The sequence below is a fragment of the Perognathus longimembris genome, unplaced genomic scaffold, assembly GCF_023159225.1.
Source record: "Perognathus longimembris pacificus isolate PPM17 unplaced genomic scaffold, ASM2315922v1 HiC_scaffold_5429, whole genome shotgun sequence".
Taxonomy (NCBI): Eukaryota; Metazoa; Chordata; class Mammalia; order Rodentia; family Heteromyidae; genus Perognathus; species Perognathus longimembris.
This window is the reverse complement of record NW_025960855.1, coordinates 1828-12440: the sequence shown is the minus strand read 5'-3', so window position 1 is coordinate 12440 and position 10613 is coordinate 1828. Positions and strand designations below refer to the sequence as shown.

At 63.3% G+C, this 10613-nt stretch overlaps 1 protein-coding gene across 1 annotated transcript; it reads left to right on the top strand.

Annotated features, from left to right (window-relative positions):
* Positions 1-5461: 5461 nt before the first annotated feature.
* Positions 5462-8447, top strand: LOC125345236 (atypical kinase COQ8A, mitochondrial-like; the record flags this gene model as incomplete). Its single annotated transcript, XM_048337451.1, has 4 exons — positions 5462-5493; positions 5755-5940; positions 7604-8008; positions 8196-8447. Coding segments are annotated over exons 2-4 (825 nt in total), but the record flags the coding sequence as incomplete, so codon positions are not given.
* Between the last annotated feature and the right edge of the window lie 2166 nt (positions 8448-10613).

Here is a 10613-nt window from a genome sequence, read left to right as displayed (position 1 = left end):
GGTAGGGCAGTGTGGGCTAGAAAAAATGGGCGGGGGGTAAAGGAGGAACAGTAGAAGAAGGCTCTGAGATGGGGGGTAGTATTAGAGGGGACTCATTGCCTCTGTGCTTAATGTGGGAATGATGGGGTGGCCTCAACTAGGTCCCCTCCCTGCCCTGCTCCAGCCAGTCTCGGAGGAGCTGGCTGTTTCTGATAGGAACGAGGTCTGAGGTCTGTATAGGCGTGCACTGTACACGTGTATGTGCAGAAGGGCAGCCGGGTCTTTCCTGGTGTTTACCCTTTCTGGCTATCTCACCCACTGGAAATCTCCGGAGGTGCCTTCTGAATGAGTCCTTGGGCTTCCTGCTCTGCCTGGGTGTCTGCACCCCAGGCCCTGCCACTGTAGAATATCCAGAAAGGCTCTTAGCAAACTCCTGCACCTTATTCTTTCAGATCCTGCTAAATCCTAATTTTCCTCAGCAGGCCTGTGTGCCCTGGAGGTGGCCAGCCCTCCCCTGGTTGCTGGGAATGGAATAGAGGTCATCTAGGTCAGCTGCCTGGGGTCATGTCAGAGAAAGTGGGCCACTAGGCCTGAGGAGGGACAGGCGTGCTCGAGGCCATGCGTGGTGGGTAGCGGACCTGGGTCTGGAGACCCGGCCTCACGGTTGGCCTCCCCGGCGGCCCTCAGGGCCTTCTGTGTGCTGCTCAGGCGTTAGAGGCCCTGGTGGCCTGGGCCCTGCTGGGCTGGGGACTGTCCTGCCTTAGCCCAGGCCCGGGATCACCTCCCCACTTGAGGATCTGCACTGGCCTGGCTCAGAGGAGGTTGGGAGCTTGGACGCCGGCAGCCCCAGGCAGCTGTGACCCCACTCTGCTTCAGCAAACACCCCGCACCTTCCCGAGATGCCAGTCAGACCCGGCTCACCCTGCTGCCGTTAGCTACCACATCTCGCCTGCTTTCCGAGTAGCTGTGGTGCACTGTATTAGTTATAACGGGGTGTTTGTGTCGGCCCCACCGCGCCTGTGTGCCTCCAACTCCAGAGGTCTCGGCTCATCACTGCCATCGCCTCCCAAACCAGACGTCCTGAGGGGAATTGTGAAAATGCAGCTGTTTTGGGCCCTGCGCGGGTCTGGGTGGCGTTTAGAAATCCCGTCTGTGTTGTGTTGGGTCTGCCCAGCAGCAGAGGGGTCCTTGGGACGATCCGCCCTGCCTCGGAGCTGGCTGTGCGGGTTGTGGGCAGCCTCAGCCTCGTCATCCGCTGCTGCCCGCTGCCCCGCAGCCAGGCACCCGGGGAATCCTGAGACCATGGGAACCTGCTCTTGGGGAGCCGTGGCTGCGGCCTCGGCTCTCCGAGCCCTTCCCTCCGCGTGGTACTGTCGGGCAGGTTGCCTCACTCCTGAGCTGTGGTGGATTCCGCTGCGGCGGCTGCTTTTTCCTAATCCTGGGGCTTGACCTCGGGGCCTGTGTGCTGTCCCTGAGCTCTTTCGCTCAAGGTGAGAGCGCTCTGCCACTTGGGGCCACAGCGCCACTTCTGGTTTTCTGGTGATTAATTGGAGATACGAATCTCAGACTTTCCTGCCCAGGCTGGCTTCAAACCACCATCCTCAGATCTCAGCCTCCTGAGAGCCACTGGTGCCCAGCTCACCTTGAAAGCCGTGACTTTGGGTAGCAGTCTTTTTCTTCTCTTAGTGTCCTCTCTTTTTATGGTTGTGGGTCTTGAACTCAGAGCCTTGCCCTGGCTCGCAGCTTGCTTGCTCTCCGGCACTACATATACCACTTGAACCACAGCTCCAGCCTTGCTTTTTGCTGTTTGTTTTGGAGATGGGGTTCCGTGAGGCTTCTCTGCTGCGGCTGGCCTTGCCTGTGACCCCCTGAACCTCAGCCTTCTGAGCAGCTTGGATGGCGGGCAGCCGGAGCCTGTCGACTCTGTGTGCCTCTTTCCCTCCGCTGCAGTGTGAGCACGGGTGAGATAATGTGTGTGTTTTACTGAGCACACACCTGCCAAACCCTCAGTAGAAGCAAGTCACACCATTGTGTGCTGGTTGTAATTCTTACCCAATGTAAACATGTGGAGGGCTGGTTGGATTCGCTGGGGGACAGTGCCCCTGTGCCGCTGCTCAGTGTGTTCTAGTCTGTGGTAGAGAAGTGTGTGGTTGGTGGACAGTTCCCAGAAAAAGCCTGGAACCAGTTTCAAGGAACCGTGAAGTCCAGGAACTCCTTTCCTTCCCAGGCAGGATCTGGGCCCCCCACGGAAGTGGCTGTCTACCTGTGTGGGCTCATGGTGGCATCTCTGCGTGGGTGAGGCAGGCAGCCCGGGGGGCTCCCGGGAGCAGCCTCGCCCCTGGGCCAAGGGGGCCCCGTGTGGGGCTCTCCACTGCCCGTGGTCTTCCGCGGACACCCTGGCCTCTGCCAGGAGCTGTGCCCGCCATCAAGAGCGCCTTGCTCACACCGCACCTGAGTGGCCACGTGAGGGCCTCAGGCCTGCTGGAGTGCCGGTTTTATTTGAACAACACACTTCCTGTTGGCTTACTGTACTGGCCAGGTTGGTAGCCTTGGGGGTGGTTCAGCTCTGGACTCTGGATTCAAAAGTCTTGTGCCCACAGTAATGTCCAGCACGGCCGAGGAAAGCTGAAGGTCAGCGTGAAGGTGAGAGGGTCAAGGTCTGCAGGAATACATTGCCCCGTGGGGAGACTTGACTTTGTTTGGCCTCTGCGCTGCCCTGGCTGTTTTCTCAATCTGTCCCCGGGGTGAGGAATAGCTTTATTTACTTTTCAGCACGGTAGGGCCCTGCAGAGCCCTGCCAGCGGGTGGTGAGGGTGAGGCCAGGCCAGGCTCTGAGCACAGGGCACCCAGGTCCCCCCCTCCCTCCCCCCCCCCCCCGCGTGGTCCCTGGTCCTGGTGTCAGTGCCCCTTGTCTGGGTGGCCCCGGCCGGGGCCCGCCCTGCTGAGCAGGACAGCGTGGCTTGCTCCTGGCATGGTGCGGAGCTGGCGGCACAGCGAGCTGTCGCCCTGTGTGGTGGTGTGATCACTGTCCTTTTCAGCTTCTCTTCAGAGGAGAGCAGAGTTGTGGAGCCAGCTGGATGTTTCACAGCGGGGTGCGGCTTAGTCCCCGCTGGGGCCCACTAGCACGGTGCTGGCAGGACTCGGTTGTTTGTGTTGGGCATGTGCCCATGGCTCAGGTCTGCAATCCTAGCCACTCAGCGGGCTGAGACCTGAGGATCCCAGCAGCCCCGCAGACAAAGCCGAGGAATTCTCATCTCCAGTTCACCGGCCAAACGCCTGAATTGGAGGCAGAGCGCCAGCCTGCCCTCTGCACCAGCTGAGCAAGACTTGAGGCCCCGAGGTCAAGCTCCAGCACCAGCACACAGTGAGGATTTGTGGGTTGGTTTTTTTTTTGGGGGGGGGTGTCTTTTAACATTGCCCACTTAAAATTACGATGACTACACTCCCTGATGTAGCTGAGTGTTTCTTGAGGATATTTGCAGAAATAACTCAAAATGGTTGGGTTTTGGGTCACCTTGGAGCTGTGGCGAGTTAGGAGCGAAGCCTTTGGGACTTCCTCCTCTCCCCCCCCCCCCCCCCCCGCCCCCGGTTCTGGGGTTGGAACTTGGCTCCCAGCTTGCTCCGCGTGCTTGCTTGGCTAGTGTCCTATCACTTGAGTCACTCTAGCCTGCGTTTTTGGCAATGGAGCCTTTGGATTTTTCTGCCCAGGCTGGCTTTGAGTGAAGATCTTCTAGATCTCATCCTCCTAAATCTCTAGGATGACAGGCTCGAGCTTGTAATCCACTGGCAACGGGCTAAGGATTTTTTTCTTTTCTTTATTTTTTTTTTAAAGAAGGCGAGGAAAGTTCTGAAAAGTTGCTTCCTCCTTTCTGGCAGTCGTTGCCTCCTCCCTCCCCCCTGCTGCTGGAGGACAGACACTCGCTCACAGAACCCCGCGCTCCGCGTCCATAAGGCGTGAAGCTGGCTCGCTGCGTCCTGAGACATGCGTGCACACGCGTGTACACACACACTGCGCGCACACGCACCCCTAAGTGTGGGTGTGGGCTGTCTGCGGTAGTTGGAAGTCCATTTGTCAGTCTGCTCACAAGTAGCAGATTATGTTTGTCAATAGCATCTGTCCGTGGGGAGAAAAACAGGTTTTGGCTCACGGTGTTTAGGAGCCCTCTCCCACAGAGGCTGTGCGTGGCCAGTGCCGGGGTGGGGCTTGCCACCCCAGGGTTCCTTGGGCACGTGGGACCGGGAGAGACACGTAACTGCTTCCTTTTGCACCTGTCATTAGGTGACCCAATTGCCACTTTGAGACTGTTAGGGAAGTACGGGGGGATGTGCTTGTTACAGTGCCCAGACACGGGGAGTTCGCGTGCTTTGTCACACTCTGGTGAGGCGTGTGGGTGGTGGGTGTCCTGTCACGCGGGCCCTCGAGCCGGCGTGGCCCCGTGCTCGCAGCTGCAGTGGTCCTGCGGGTTCTCGTGGCCCAGCGGTCTCACGATGCTGCACCGGATCTGAAAAAATTGAACTGGCTGTGCCGGGGTCAGTGGGCCGCAGTGGGCCGACTTGCCTAAAAGCTCCCCCCCCCCCCCCCCGCTTTCCCGTGTGGCTAGGTGACTTAGATGAGAAGCTCAGGAATGAATTTTAAGCTTGAGAACAGAGTCTGATCAGGGAGGTCCCGGGCACAGGTTCCGTGGAAGGTTTGACTTCAGACGGGTGTGGCAAGGGTTTGGAAGCGTCAGGGCTTGTGTGGCCCACGGGAGCCGCCTCTCCCTGTGACTGGCCGGACTGGCTTCCCGGGAGCCAGAGGCAGGTCTGTTCCGGGACCTGTCCTGCGTGGACGGCCCGGGGGACCCCCGGCAGGAGTCCTGCCCGGGTGTGTGCCGAGCCCCTCGCTCTACCATCTCCTCCTCTCCCTGCTGCTCCTTTCCTGCTCGCCCAAGGCAGGTCTAGAGGGTCCCTGCCATCCTTCCACCCCGGGCTTTCTGTGTGTGACGGAGGCAGGACAGAGCTGGGGACTGCCATCTGGAGACTGACGCTGGACGCCTTGAGCTCAGGTGGTGGGCTCCCTTTTCAGTTCTGGGCGTTTGCTCTGTGGAGCTCAGCCTTGCTTATTGCCATCGATGACCGGAGCTCAGAGCAGAGGCTGGGGGGTGACATGGGATCTCCTGGGGGGCCCCATCAGCCCCCTTCCCCCTCTTCTCCAAACTTCTCTGGCTTACGTTGGAAGGGGTATGGTCATTTGTGCCGAGTAGGGCCTGGTCCTCGTGAGTTGGGCTGGGAGCATGGCCCTGTGAGTTAGGAGGTGTGACTATGATGTAGCCCAGCTGGCCAGGAGTAACTAACGAGTAGTTAATGACCAGCCAGACGGCCCTGCCTCTGCTGTGTACAGGGCCTGTGACCTTGACCGGCACGGAGAATGCTTCTGCTGCACCAGGAGAGAGGCACAGGCCAGGGCCAGCGAAGGCCCACGGAGCCCCTTGACGCCCTCCTTCCCACAGCCCCAGCTCTGGGGCTGCCTGCCCGGTGCGTCTGAGCCTCAGCACGGAGGCATTGGCTTGGCAGAGGAGGTTCAGGTGGGCTGGCCCTGGACGCAGGCACCCGTTCGCTTCCTCCACCTGCATGCCCGTCCGAGCCTTGCAGGCAGAGCTGGAGTGGTTGGGAGGGGACAGATAGTCCCACGCTTTGATCAGTGGAGAAACACAGCCACCGTTTACCATCTGCCCAGGGCGTGGCGCGGAGCCGATGGGTCAGAGGGTGAGCCCTGACATGCTTTCTCTCTTCCAGCCCGGAAGGAAGGCTGCCATGTTGGGAGATGCCATCATGGTGGCCAAAGGCCTTGCCAAGCTGACCCAGGCCGTGCTGGACACCCACCTGCAGCACCTGGGTCTCAGTGGGGAGCTCCTCGTGGCGGTCCGCTCCCTGCAGGCCACTGCCGTCGAGCAGGTCGGCGTGGTCTTCGGGCAGGTGCAGGTAAGAAGGCTCGTCGTAGCGGAGGGTGTAAGGGCACCCGTGGAAAGGGGGCCGGGTCGGGAGCTCTCCGTGAGAGCTGGGGCCTGAACCCAAACAGACACCTTGGCCCAGTGACGAGCCTGTCCCGCTGTCCTGGGGCAAGGCAGGGCCTCTGCGGGGCGTCCTGCTGTAACAGGACTCCACGAGGAGCAGAAACGGGGGCTCATTTCTCCAGCCTTAGGACAAAGGTCGCGTGTCTCTCCGCACCTGTCAAGATCTCCAGGCCTCTCTAATCAGTGTCCCCAGCGGGAGGAGGTGCCGTGCGGCGATGGCGCTCCCCCCCTAGACTGTGAGGTCCTTTGCTCTGTCCTGGGAGGAGGTTCCGTGCGGCCATGGCGCTCCCCCCTAGACTGTGAGGTCCTTTGCTCTGTCCTGGGAGGAGGTTCCGTGCGGCCATGGCGCTCCCCCCCTAGACTGTGAGGTCCTTTGCTCTGTCCTGGGAGGAGGTTCCGTGCGGCCATGGCGCTCCCCCCCTAGACTGTGAGGTCCTTTGCTCTGTCCTGGGATGAGGCGGAGGAGGAAATTGAGGTTAAACAGTTTGCTGGAAGAAGGGCGATTTCTAAATGCTAGGCGCGAGTCCTTGCCGCCGCCGCCGCCGTGCTCTGCCCTGTGCCCTGGCCGTCCTGGCTGTGCTTTCTGTGGAGAGGAGCCATGGCCTTTCTGCTGGGCATTGTGTCTGTGGAACACCCAGGTTAGCATGCCCTCGAGCCCGGTGAGGCGGCCTGCTAGCGGCCCCCTCCACAGGACCAGGAGCCGAGGCTCACTGCCCGCCCCCCCCCGGCCTGCCAGAGATCTGGACACCCCAGGGCCCGGTCCTCTCCACAGGCGGCGTTCCCCCGGGGCGGCCGTCCCGGGCTCCTGACCCAGAGGGCTTGGTGCAGAGCCTCCCTCGCCATGTGGGAGGCTCCGCCCTGGCTGGCTGGCGCCTTCAGCCATTGGTGGCTTGCGGGAGGAGAGTCACAGCCTCCTCCCGCCTGGGCGGGGTGCTGGTCCTCGGCTCCTCCTGGTGTCCCGTCCATTTCCCTCCCACCGGGCCCTCAGGCCACTGGCCTGCCTTCAGAACGTGTGCTGTTTATTTATAGCCTCCACTGGTAGTTGCCTTGGCCTTGTCTGTGACCCCGTGTCACTCTGTGGCCGAGGGAACCCTATTTTTAGGTGAGGAAGTAGCAGGGTTAGGAGCTCATTCAAGGTCATTGCAAGTTTGGAAGTCGCAAGACCCTGGGGCTAAGGTCAGCCCTGGGTGACTTGTAAAGAAACCCTGGCTGTGCTCTGGGCTGAGGGGGGGGGGGGCGGCTCCTGGGAGGGGCCTCTTCCCTGTGGAGCCGGGTCCGTGGCGAGTCCGTCCGTGACCCCCAGGGCTGGCCTGCCCCAGGGCCCAGGAGCCCTGCCTGGCCACGCTTTCCGGGTGGGGGGCCAGCTTCCTGGGAAGGGCAGTCGTCGGGGCCGTGTGTGGAGCCGCCTGCCCAGGCCACACCGCGGAGCCTGGCAGAAGCGGCTGGGCCCGGGCCGGCTCCTGGCGCCCGGGCCTTGTGGGGGACAGGGAGGGCGATGGGCGGGGAGGCCGGCACCGCAGGGGGCAGCTCGGGCTGCCCCTGCCCATCTCACGCTGGTCTTGGCTCTGCAGGGGCAGCCCACGCGTGAAGACGCTTACACCCCCGAGGGCTTCGACGACCTGGAAGCGGAGCTGCCGTTCGCAGGGCCACAGGCGACCGGAGCCTCGGCGGACTTCTCTGCAGCGGCTGCCGGGGACCAGGCGCCGGCTCCGCCCCCGGGCCGCGCCCCAGGCCGGGGCCCCGCTCCGGCCTATGCCGCCGGGGGGCTCCTCTGGGAGGCGGGCCGGGCCGCCTCCCCGGGCAGCGGGGCCCACGGGAGGCTGTTTGCGGACCCTAGAGACTTCTTCTTGGCCGCTGGTGTCCGGCGAAGGTTCTTCCACCAGGACCAGTCTCCCGTGGGGGGCCTCACGGCCGAGGACATCGAGAAGGCCCGGCAGGCCAAGGCTCGCCCCGAGCGCAAGCCGCACACGCAGGTGGTAGGTCTCCAGACCCCGGGGCCCGGTGGTGCCCCTCGTGGGGTGGCCGCTTGGGGGCGTTTTCTGGGTGCTGAGGGCAGGGGCTGTCTAGGAGCCCGCGGCCTCTGGCGGGGAGGGAGGCTGGGGGTGAGGCGCAGGCCGCCGTCCCCCGTGGCCCGTCCCACAGGTCTGTCTCTTCCCCCTCCAGCTCAGTGAGCGGGCTCGCGAGCGCAAGGTGCCAGTGACACGGATTGGGCGGCTGGCCAACTTTGGAGGTGAGGGGGCCCCTCCTGCCTGCCTGGCCAGCGGCGGGGCCCCTCCGCCTCGAGACGGAGGGGGGACGGCCCGCCCTGGCGGCTGCCCTGGCATTCGCTGCTCCGTGGCTGACTCCGGCCCCTCTGATGCCCCCCCTGCCCCCGTCCCCGGGAGTCGAGCCGCCGCGCCCTCTGGACGCCGTGCGGTCTGCCCCGGGGCTACCACGCACCTGGGGTGCACCTGCTGCCCTCCCCGCGCCGGCGCCTGCAGCACCGCACGGCGTCCTCAGGCCGGGGTGGGGGCCGCCGTGGTGCCCGGCGGGGGGCGGGGGGGGGGAGGCTGCGCCCCGTGCGCGGTGCGTTCCCGTGGCGCCCCGTGGGGGGGAGGCTGCGCCCCGTGCGCGGTGCGTTCCCGTGGTGCCCGGCCGGGGGGGGGGGAGGCTGCGCCCCGTGCGCGGTGCGTTCCCGTGGTGCCCGGCCGGGGGGGGGGGGGGGAGGCTGCGCCCCGTGCGCGGTGCGTTCCCGTGGCGCCCGGGGGGCGGGGGGGGGGAGGCTGCGCCCCGTGCGCGGTGCGTTCCCGTGGTGCCCGGCCGGGGGGGGGGGGAGGCTGTGCCCCGTGCGCGGTGCGTTCCCGTGGTGCCCGGCCGGGGGGGGGGGGGGAGGCTGCGCCCCGTGCGCGGTGCGTTCCCGTGGCGCCCCGTGGGGGAGAGGCTGCGCCCCGTGCGCGGTGCGTTCCCGTGGTGCCCGGCCGGGGGGGGGGGGGAGGCTGCGCCCCGTGCGCGGTGCGTTCCCGTGGTGCCCGGCCGGGGGGGGGGGGAGGCTGCGCCCCGTGCGCGGTGCGTTCCCGTGGTGCCCGGCCGGGGGGGGGGGGGAGGCTGTGCCCCGTGCGCGGTGCGTTCCCGCGGAGCGCCCCGGGGACGCAGGCTCGGGCCGGGCTGTGCGGGACCGTGTGGCGGCGTGTGCCCGGGCGGAAGGCCTGCTGTCCGGTGCCGGCCTCGCCCGGTGTCGCCGTGGCCTGGGCCACGCGTGTGCTCAGGCCTCTACTTGAGAAGCCAGTGTGCCAGTCGGCTTCCTCCGCCGCGACAGGACACGCAAGACGGCCACGTCACGGGGGGGGTGCTGACGGGCGCATAGTGACACGGCCACATCACGGGGGGGGGGGCTGACGGGCGCATAGTGACACGGCCACCTCACGGGGGGGGGGCTGACGGCCACAGCGGCATGGCCACCTCACGGGAGGAGGGCTGACGGCCACAGTGACACGGCCACCTCACGGGGGGGGGCTGACAGGTGCATAGTGACACGGCCACCTCACGGGAGGGGGGGCTGACGGGCTCATAGTGACACAGCCACCTCACGGGAGGGGGGGCTGACGGGCGTATAGTGACACGGCCACCTCACGGGGGGGGGGGCTGACGGCCACAGTGACACAGCCACATCATGGGAGGGGGGGCTGATGGCCCACAGTGGCTGGTCTGCAGTGAACTTCCCGGGCAGCTTCCGTCCACTGTGGACAACGTGGATTCGCCTGCTGTCACACTGCTGGTCTGTGTTCTGTGTGCGGCTGAGCTAGGCTGCTAGTCACCTGCAGGTCTCGAACCCTTCCCCACTCGTGAGGATTGAGGCTTCTGCGTTGCCGTGCCTTTCTTTAACGCATGCGCACGTCAGTGATACAGCGACGTGGCAGCATGGTTTCTGTGCTTAGTATGCTGTCTCTTCCTTTCACCTTTATATCTTCTGTAAGCAGGATATATACATTTCTGTGTTTTAAGTGTAGACTGACCATCTTAGACTTATAATGGGAAATATTTAATCAAGAATTCCTGCTTTTATTTGGGGATTGCTGTCTACCATCTGTTTTTATTCACTAGATGGGGCGTCTGTTAGATTCCCCCCCCCCGATCTTCTAAGTCAATCAAAGGCTTTCCCCCAGTCCTCCGTTTCCCCGTTAGTGTTTGCGTTTTAGACGCCCCTGCCATCCTTGTGGTCCCTCCTGAGCTCACAGTGTGCACCCTTCAATTACTACAGTGGACTGTGCGTTTAGCTACCCAAGTCCCCAGTAACACGAGTGTCTAGAAAACATCCTGTTCCTCTTGTTTATGCCGTTACTGTAGATTGCATATCGTTTCTGTTTTATAAAGTTAGGATATTTATCTCCCCTCCCCTGTCCTCAGCACGTGCTCGATGGCTGGCCAAGCTGACCCTTTGAGTAGCTTGTATGAATTTAGCTCTACCCATGTATCATCCTTTCATACTTTTCTTGCATTTTCGTAAGTAAGCTTGGTATAATTCTCCTCTCCTCAAAAGAACGCCCTACCCCTGTTGCAGTCTACTACTCGTTCTTTCAGTTTCTGTGTAAAAATGTCTTTATA